Genomic DNA, 10,167 nt, shown 5'->3' on the forward strand with positions numbered 1-10,167 from the left:
CTAGGGAAGAGCCTGGAGGGCAGCAGGGGTACCCAGCACTGGAGGCTGCGCCCGGGGCCTGCCGGTCTGCAGGCCCCTGGGCTGACCGCACTCGCCGGCTTCACGGCCGCAGGGCAGATTCCCGAGCCCCGTCTTCTCCCGTCTCCTGTCGGGGATGCTCACGCACGGGGCAGCAGAGAAGGCCGAGCAGCTCTGCGTCCGGGAAGCGTGCAGCGAGCAGCCCACCCTGTACCCGCCTGACGGGGGCACTGACCGAGCCCAGGGCCCCAGCTAGCCAGGCACTTCAGACCTGCACATGGCTCCACGGAGGCCTTCCCTCTCACGCACCCCCGCCGGGAACACTGCGTGCCACATCCTGTCGTGGACACGGGAGCACGAACGGGAGCATGTCTCACCGCCCCCACCTCCGAGAACCCAAGAGGAAAAGGAATTCCTTGCCTCTGGGGCTATTTCTGGTGGGTAGTTTTCCACTCAAAACCCACCCCAGATGGGCACCCAGACACCCCCTCTCCCTCCAGCTAGTGCCCTTCATGGCCTGGACCTTGGCTGGGGCCCTGCTGACGTGCACAGTCCTGTTCCCAGTGTTTTCCGCACTCTGGCCGCCCAGAAGCTGCCCCAGCCTCCGAGCCCCCAACGGCACGGCGGAGTCACGTGCCAGCTCCCTGCTCTCTTGCCTTTCCTCTGTCCTCTGTCCCCAACTTTCTCCACTCCGTCCTTCCGTCCTTCCATCCATGTTCCATTCCCCATTCGCTCCTGGCTTTCCCATGACCCTCAGAGTCAGGCAGATGTTGGCCCGGCGGCAACTTCCCCACCCAAATCCGCCACATTCTGTCATTACCAACGTCTTACTCTTCTTCATAGCTATTATTTTTCCAATTTTCTACTTTTCCCTCCATTAAAAAACAAACAAACAAAAAAAACCTTCTTATTACTTATTCCCTTCATATGTGTTCGTTACAATTCCCAGTCCACGAACTCAGGCCACTGCCTGCACCGCTGCCCATTCAAGGCCGCCATCTTTTTCAGCCATTTTGACTATGAATTTCTGCTCAAGAAAAGGAGGAGAAAACATCTCCCACTTCATCTGAAGATGGCCCTGAAGACCTCTTTGGTGATTTTTCTAGTGTTACTTTGACGGACAAAGCTGACCAATCAGCTAAACATGCCCCAACTCAGATACTCTAGTCTTCCTTGTTTGAATGATCAATACAGTTGCATTAATAAATGTGTCTGGTGGAATGAAAATTAATTGTTCTTCAGTCAGTATTTGCGATGGATATATCTTGATCTTTCTTCTGCAGAATTTAAAAAAGTCTAGTTTTAGACATCAATTATATTGTATTCTTCAACTCAAAAGCCCTAATGATGTCCTTGGAGTCTAGGATAATGTTCCAAACTCCCCAGATTCAGGTCTACTGGCCACTTCACTCCAGGTGTGGCCCACGAGCTCCAGTGTGAGTACTGAACAACTACTATTGACTCTCCCAAGTACATTAGTCACCTCAATGAACTTGAAGATCCTAGTGTCCAGAACCATAATCCCCCCGACAGCAGGTCCCACAGAACCCAGAGTACACACAGAATTTCCAAGGTGCCTGTAGAAATAAGTATGGAGTTGACAAACATATGATGAGCCTAGGCCAACTTCAAAAAAGCAATCCAAAAGGATTCATAAGAGAATATAAAAGCAGGCCTTGACAACATCTGACCATATTTTATTTGGCTGATGAAACCACAAAACCAAAGAAAAATTAATGACCCAGAACTATGAAGGGTGCAGACTCTCTTTTCTGGACAGGAAGCAAGCTGCCTCTGTGAGCTGTCACCAAAAGCAAGATGGAGGTCAAAACCACAACAGTATTAAAGTAAACACAATTACAGTTCGATTTCGCTTCAGTTACTTGCACTGTGTCAAATTCTGATCTACTCAGGGGCAGGAAGCTTGTGGACACCTTTGAATTCTCTACAAAAGGCCAAAAATAGATTTGGTCTCTATGGTCCTTTTAAACTCCCGGGATCTGAATTTTATCCTTCTCAATTTTCTGCTTTCTTCCCTATAGATAAAAATATCTGATTTTCTCAGAAGTAGAGAAGTGTTTCTAGCCTCCCCCAAAATATCACCTGTGTCCTAGATTATTTGAGACATGTTTTCTGCAACTACTTTTGGTGGCTAAGTGTTGTGGAGGTTCAGTTTCATAGCATTCAGTAATGAGAAGTCTCCGATGTTTTGAGGCATTGAAAGAAGTCTCTCTGCCGTAGTAGTTTGAAGAAGCTTTAAAAATCTTGGTGGGTTGGCGGGAGCACTGGATGCACGCATGCATGCATGGAAGGATGCTAGATGGATGGGCGGATGGGCCAGCGGGGGTGGATAAATGGGTAGATTCGTACTTGAAAAAATGGAGGGAAGGAAGGAATAATTTAATGGGTGGTTGCGCAAGTGGGTAAATGGATGGATAGTTGGATGGGTGGTTGGATGCATGCACGCAGGAACGGAAGGACGTGTGGATGGATGGATGGATGGACGGACGGTTAGGTGGATGGTTATGTGGATGGATGGATGATGGCTGGCTGGATGGATGGATGGACGGACGGTTAGATGGATGGATGGATGGATGGATGGATGGATGGATGGATGGATAGATGGACGGTTAGGTGGGTGGATGGATGGATGGATGGATGGATGGACGGTTAGGTGGGTGGATGGATGGATAGATGGACGGTTAGGTGGGTGGATGGATGGATGGATGGATGGACGGATGACAGTTAGGTGGATGGTTATGTGGATGGATGGATGATGGCTGGCTGGCTGGATGGATGGACGGACGGTTAGGTGGATGGATGGATGGATGGATGGATAGATGGACGGTTAGGTGGGTGGATGGATGGATGGATGGATGGATGGATGGATGGATGGGTGGATGGATGACGGTTAGGTGGATGGATGGATGGATGGATGGATGGACGGTTAGGTGGGTGGATGGATGGATGGATGGATAGATGGACGGACGGTTAGGTGGATGGATGGATAGATGGATGGATGGATGGACGGTTAGGTGGGTGGATGGATGGATGGATGGATGGGTGGATGGATGACGGTTAGGTGGATGGTTATGTGGATGGATGGATGATGGCTGGCTGGATGGATGGATGGACGGACGGTTAGGTGGTTGGTTAGGTGGATGGATGGATGATGGATGGATGGATGGATGGATGGACGGACGGTTAGGTGGGTAGTTAGGTGGATGGATGGATGATGGCTGGCTGGCTGGATGGATGGACGGACGGTTAGGTGGGTGGTTAGGTGGATGGATGGATGATGGATGGATGGATGGATGGATGGACGGACGGTTAGGTGGATGGATGGATAGATATACAGGTGGACTGATGGATGAAGACGAGAGAGAAATGGCAGGGAGGAACGGAGAACGGGAAGGAGAGAGAGGAAGCCAGCTGAGTGCACTGTGCTCATGATTACTCCTGCTCTGTCTTGGCTCATTACCCTTCACCCCGCCAGTGTGGTCTCCATGCAGTCAGCAATAGTTCCCTCCTGCCGTCAGCACAATAGAGTTAACTCTGAACTCGATTCTTAGAGTTGCTGTATTCGGAATTCATTAGTGGTTTGAATTCACAAATCCTGTGGTTTTACACCTAGCTACAGAGATCAATATTTACAGCAGGCTAACAACACCACACACTCACGGAATTTCTCCCAGCCAAGTCTCAAATCCCAGATAAATATATGACTAATTTTGAACACATCCTGCAGGTCCCAACGATCCAAATGATGACAGAGGGCAGGCCAGGAGTTCCCCAAAGGAAAACTAAATTAAGGAGAATCTTACTTGAAACTAATTTTACAATAAAGAGTTTTAAAAACAGTTATATACATTGGGGCACCTGGGTGGCTCAGTTGGCTAAAGTGTCCAACTCTTGATTTCAGCTCAGGTCATGATCTCGGGGTCATAGGATCAAGTCCCATGACGGGCTCTACGCTCGGTGGGGAGCCTGCTTGAGATTCTCTCTCTCTTGCTCTCTCTCTCTCTCACACACAAAACATCAAAGTGTATATATGTTGACTTGTACTCCTCTCTCTAGCAATATACCCTCAGGAAATCATCAGAAATACTAAGATACATATTTTTAAAAGTTCACCTGAGAATTTTTATAACCTATGGAAACAGTCTAGATTTCCAATAATAGGGGAATCATTACATAAATGATGGGACATGAAATGATTCGTTTAATACAGCTATTAAAACGTTTACAGTTGAATCCGATGTCATCAGTAAATGCTTGTCATCTCACATGTAATAGAGAAAACATCAAAAATGAAAGCAAAGTAATTATTTAGAGAAAATTACCATAATGAAATATGAAACATGTCAACAGCAAGAACCATAATGAATGATCTCAGTAGAATCATGAGTATTTTTTCCTTTTCCTTTTGTGTTTTACTCTATTTTCCAGTTTTCTACAGACTATTTTTGTAACTTTGATTTCTAGCAGGGGTGACGTCCTCAAATAACCAGGGAAGCAGAAGAGCCCAGAGGGAAAAGGCACCGGTCAGGCACCGCTCCGGGGTCCCAGAAGAAAATCAGTAACCGCTCCCTGCCCCCAGGGATGGCCAGGGACAGACACACCTGTCCTGTGGGTCATCCATTTGGATAATGCCCAGTGAGTTTCCTGCTAAAAAGAGAGAGTTGGCTAACTGCTCCTAACGCCTTGTCCCCGTGCATTCTCACTAGGCACTCCCGTTACTTACTGCGTTTCCTTGGGGACGCTATGATACTCTTAAGTATTGCTTTCTTCATCAGCTTTGAAAGTAACACCTCACAGGGTCTCTGTGGGATTAACCTCCCCCTGCCCTCACCCCCCACCCCTTGTCTTCTTAATTTTTACCTGGGTGCTGTTGAAGTCATTAATGTTAGCAAATCGGGAGCCACTTCCGTATTATCTCTGATCACTGAAAACAAGCGTGGCTGGTGTCGTCGCTGGAAAACGTTCACTGGGAGCCAAGCGGCACTGCCATCAGGCACGAGGACCACCACTCTGGACATGGAGGCCAGCTTCTGGGTTCCGAGAGCTCCGGGTGGCCCCCCTGCAGGCCACTTTTCCTAGGATTTCTCCAGATCTGCACCACGGGGGATCTCGTTTTGCCCGGGCGCCGGTTACCTGTGTTTCCCTTGGGAAAGTTGCCTGACCATGGTCTGAAAACTATCCCAGGCTCTGAATCTCCATTTCTCGTCTCTTCCTGGACATCTCTTCCCTCGGTTCCGACGTGCAAGGATCCTTGGGAACACGGTTCAGCTGAGCCCACCCTGGGAGGCAGGGCGGCTCCTGGCCGGCTCTTCGGAGGTCGGGAGGCCGGGCTCTGCGTGCAGTGCTCTCCTCCCACAAACGAGAGGGATGCTCGTTCAGGAGACACGCCCCACTCTGGCCACGCACCTGCCCTTCCCGTTGAGGCCTTTCTCGGGGGGTACTGGGAGGTAGGGTGCAGAGAGCTGAGACCTGGCTCCTACCTCGCGCAGCTCACCTCTCCCTGCTCGGTGCAAGCTGACTCAGCGGCCTCAGGTCTGGGTTCAGGAGGGTCCTGCCCCACAGCCCCCAGCAGGGGACATTCTTGGGCACAGTGGCCATGCTGTGGTCATGACAACCGAGGCCTGTTTGCTGACCATGGTCCCTGCAGCTGAGGCAAGTCCTTCCTCAGAGGGAGGCTGGGGCACGGTCCAGGGCCACTAAAGCTTCTAGCACTGACCACATCACCAGAATGACCAAAAGGCTTTCTGGATCTGTGCCTCTGTGACCTCACTTTCCAGGTGAGCACATGTCCAAGGGAGATAAAGGTTTGCCTGCAGTATCCTCGTCCAGACAGCAGCATTGTCAGGGAGCCGGAGTGCCTGCAGTATCCTCGTCCGGACAGCAGCATTGTCAGGGAGCTGGAGGACAGGTACGGGGCCGGGACACTGTTTGGGGAGCCACGCTTGGGAGGCGTCTGGGTCCCAGGCAGAAGCCTAGTCCCAGCATCGCTAGCTCTAACCAGTGGCTCTAAGCAGCAACACCTGGAGCCCATGGAGGGGCCGGGCAGGAGGGCCAAGGGCTCCCCAAAAGAGACATTTCGTTCAGAAGGTGCAGAGCCCTCCGAGGTGACACGAGTGGAGGTACACCCACCTGCACTCGTGATTTGTGAGGAATGAAGGCACCTCGTGACCCCGGGTGCACAGCCACTCCCCAGTGCATGAGGACACAGGCCTGACCCAGCTCTGCAGGAGGACAGCGGTGAGCTGCCCCAGCGACTGCAGATCCAGGGGCCACGGACCGTCACGGCCGGGGGCACCGTCCCCACAAATGGATGAATGCGGCCACCTGCTCAGGACGGCCACGGGCGCTAGAGAGGCCCAGCGGGGCAGACCTTCCGAGGGAGAGGCCGTTGCTGCCTCTGGTTCTCCGTGTTCCCTCCGTCCCCGGCTCTCCACCTGAGCCCAAGCTCAGATGGAACTTTTAGCACAGGACGTCAGCAGCTCCCTGACCGGAGGATCTGGCCTCCATCTGCAGCACAGATGATCCGTTCTGGCATTTTCCGGACACCACCCTGTTCCCGCCAAAAAGGCAGCAAGGGCTGAAGGACTCATGGGCACCTGCTCACCCAGGTGGGGACTGTCCCCGGGCTTCCGGGGCCCCGTCCAGCTGCTGGCAGATGCGCGGGCCCCCGGAGGACACACCGTCTCGCCCCAGGCTCTATGCTGCAAAGACAGAAAAAATTACCACGTGAGAAAGACTTTTTTCTTTAAAAAAAAGCAAAAACAAAAACAGTGCTATGGGAAACATAAAATGCTATGTTCTTTCCTCTGCCTTATGTGCAAATACTTAATTTTCCCGGACATAAGTGCCAGGAAAATACTTTGTCTCTCCTGGAGAACAGCCCTGCCTTTCATTTTTTTTTTCTTTTTTTTTTTTTTTTAGTTAAGAACTGGCAATTTAAAAGAGTCCTCAGCTGCCGAGAGATGGGAGTTAAACGTTAACTCGGTCCCAACGTCCCCGTCCCTGCGGACCATAGAGTGCCCGTCTGGCTTCCGCATGTTTCAACTCACATTGCCGATTTCCTTGATTTTATTCTCACTCCCTGCGCAAGCTGCCAGGGCCCCTCCCCTCCGAAAGCAGGGAGAGATGAGAAGTGACCCGCCGAGGGGCACCTGCCGCCGGGCCTGCAGCGGGCCAGGCGTGGCGGGCGCGGGACCGGCCAGAGGAGAGGGACGCGGCTGCCCACGTCCAGGGAAGCGCTGGTTTCTGGGTCCCGCTGGGGTGGGAGGCAAGAGCAGGGCGCGGGGGCGTTCCCGCTCTCCAGTGCCGCGGAACAGATCAGACCAAGATGCGTGTCTTGGAAGAACCACAGTCATTGTCTGACTTTCTGGGGTTCGGGGAGTGACTCGCTGATGCCCTGGCGGTGGGGGTGATGATGGCTGGAGCCAGGCTTTGGCGGTGGTGGTGGCTGGCGGCGTCCCCGGGCGTGTGCTCAGGCCACCCCAGTGGTCACCCCCACGTGCTAGCCTGTGCTTCCCCACGGCCCGGTGGCCCAAGGCAGTAAGGCCTTCCTGCGCCACATCGGAGCTCCAGTCCTCCAGTGGCCCGGTTTCAAGGAAGGGGACGGAGACCTCCCCCTCCCCCCTCAACAGGTGCCCAGAACACATGGGCATGTCTGACAGCCACCACACAGGCACCACAACATGCCAAGGTCTTGTGACCCCCGACCCGACCTGCCTGCACACGCACCTCAGTGATCGCACGGCTCCCTGCCCAGGGCGCGTCTGCTGCAGAATCGGGTGCCGCCCCCCATGCCCGTGCCAGCCCTTGGCCCCCGCCTGCCACACGCCAGCTGCCGGCTGGAAACTCTGAGCCAGGGAGCAAGGGCTGCCTCCTGCCTCCACCAGGAGCCGGCTTCGCTTTGGCTTGCCGGGGAACAATGGAAACCTGCGGTCTAATTAGCCCCCGGCTCTGAGGCGAAGACCAGAGCACAATATGCGCTTTCTCGTTTAAAAAAAAAAAAAGCCTTGGCCACCAAGCTCCTACTCTCAAAACCGTGCCTTCTGCTGAATCTGCTGGAGACATTACCCGCGGCGGCCAAGTCGTCCACGGGGACGTGAATGCCATATGACAACGGATAAAGGTGATCGAAGGCATCTGCGTGCCGCAAGGGCCCGGGCAAAAGCACCGACAAAAGATGAGCACGCACAACCTCGGGACCCTGGCCAAGACGTTCCAGAAGCCCGTGCCTCCTCTGGGAATCACTGGGGCCTCTGCTCAGGGCTCTGTCCATACTGGACACCCCTGGGGCCTCTGCTCAGGGCCTCCAAGGTCCTGTGTCCCAGACAACAGGGGCCAGGCCACGTTCACAGGTAGCCTCCTCTTCTGCCTGCCCACGCAGGCCACTCTCAGCACCGCCCGACGCTGGAGACCCAAAGCCAAAACCTCAGCTTTTCCAGCTCAGATTCCTCAAAGCCGAGGGTAAAGCCAGCGGCCGTGCCCAGAGGGAAGCGGTCCTTCCCCAGCTCGGCCTCTCTGCCCGCCGCGCCTGCAGGTGCGCTGCTCCGTGCCGCCGGCCATCCGCCCAGGCCGGAGCACAGCGCGTCCGCTCACACACACGCAACCACACGGGCAGCTCCCGGGGTGCTGTGACGCACTGGGGAGGACCGTCTGAGCGGCACTGATTCTTACGGGCTCAGCTCATGCATGGGGTTCTGGCCCCGGCAGAGCGAGCGGCTGTCCCTGTCCCCACCTCACAGATGAGGACGCTTGGCTGAGGTGGCAGTGACCTCGGGACTCGACGTCAGCTACCTCCTGTCCCACGTGGCTGCCTATCTGGCTGCCTTTGCAGGCTGAATTCTGTCCCCTGCGCATTGCTGAGCACCAGACTTCTTCCAGAGTTACCAGCAGCCGAAGTCAGGCTCTGAGGGGCACAAATATTGTGGGACAGAGAACCTTTGGATTCAGACAATGACGGGCACGGTGTCCACCTAGGGAAGGTTTACAGAGCAGGGGCTCTGTCCCGGGGCCCCGCACCAGGGCTCCTGCAGACAGCTGGGAGCAGCCAGGAGAGGGTCAGCTGAGCCTCGGGGGACACCAGAAGCCAGGACCTTGCAAACAAGCCCTCCTTCCCGCTGATGTCACCGGCAGCTGGGCCTTTGTGCCCTGGTGTCCTGTGACCCACAAAGGCCCCTGACCCCCTCAGCCCTCCCCCAGCCTCTACGCGGGATGCCGGTGTGGAGGGAACCAGAAGTGCGTCTCATGAAAGCCACCCACTCCCGGAGGCAGAATGAAGCACAGGGAAGCCGTTCTCTGGGCTGGCTCTGGCCTGTTCAAGTTGCCGGAGACCCAGAGGCCACGTCTCAGCCAGAAAGGGACTGAGGAGAGGCCAGGATGGCGCCAGGACCCACATGCCCCCAACATGTTCAGGGACTTTGAGAACGGGGGGCTTGAAGCCTCGCGGAAGAACTAGAAACATTGACATCGAAAATACTCCTTATCAAAGAGAAGCAAAACAACATCCCCTTTTTGAGAACTTTTCTTCCCTTTTTTTCCTGCTCAGGATCTGAGGTTCCGGGAACTTGGCTCCCGCAGACCCTTCCTAAGTACCCGTCATTCACGTGCAAGGTGACACTCTGCGGGCAAGGTCCCTTTCCCAGTCTGGACGGGAAACTGGTGGCTGCCCTCGTGGGACGGCATGTGGAGACGGGCCTTTGGGGGGTGAGGAGGCTTAGGGGAGGCTGGGAGGGTGGGCCCGTGATCACAGCAGCCTCCTCCCAGCAAGAGAGGGAGCCCTGGACCCTGGGCCCCGCACAGGAGGACAGGGCGGGGAGCCCTCCATCCTCCAGCAGGCTCTGCGCGGAGCCTGACCATTCCTGCCTGCACCTGACCGGCGACAACCAGCCTCCGGCGGGAGGAAGAAGGTGCTTGCCGTCCGAGGCCCCATCCAGCCTCCTCCTGCGGCCGGGGGTGCTTCTCACCACACCTCCGTGGCCTCCCCGCTGCCAAAGCACACTTCTGGGAGTTTCGATCCCGCCGCAGCTCCCAGAGGTGGGGTAGCCTGTGTAGACGGCCCCCAGGTGCTCACGGCTCCATAGCTCCCTTCCAGGAGGTGCCCTTGAGGCTCCACGCTGGCCTGGACGCCCCTCG

At 55.0% G+C, this 10,167-nt stretch overlaps 1 protein-coding gene across 1 annotated transcript; it reads right to left on the reverse strand.

Annotated features, from left to right (window-relative positions):
* Positions 1-319: 319 nt before the first annotated feature.
* On the reverse strand, positions 320-3,310 carry LOC123392889 (guanine nucleotide exchange factor subunit RIC1-like; the record flags this gene model as incomplete). Its single annotated transcript, XM_045083039.1, has 3 exons — positions 320-355; positions 2,528-2,635; positions 3,221-3,310. Coding segments are annotated over 3 exons (234 nt in total), but the record flags the coding sequence as incomplete, so codon positions are not given.
* Between the last annotated feature and the right edge of the window lie 6,857 nt (positions 3,311-10,167).

The sequence above is a fragment of the Mustela putorius genome, unplaced genomic scaffold, assembly GCF_011764305.1.
Source record: "Mustela putorius furo isolate JIRA1106 unplaced genomic scaffold, ASM1176430v1.1 tig00000680_pilon_pilon_pilon, whole genome shotgun sequence".
In the NCBI taxonomy this organism is placed as follows: Eukaryota; Metazoa; Chordata; class Mammalia; order Carnivora; family Mustelidae; genus Mustela; species Mustela putorius.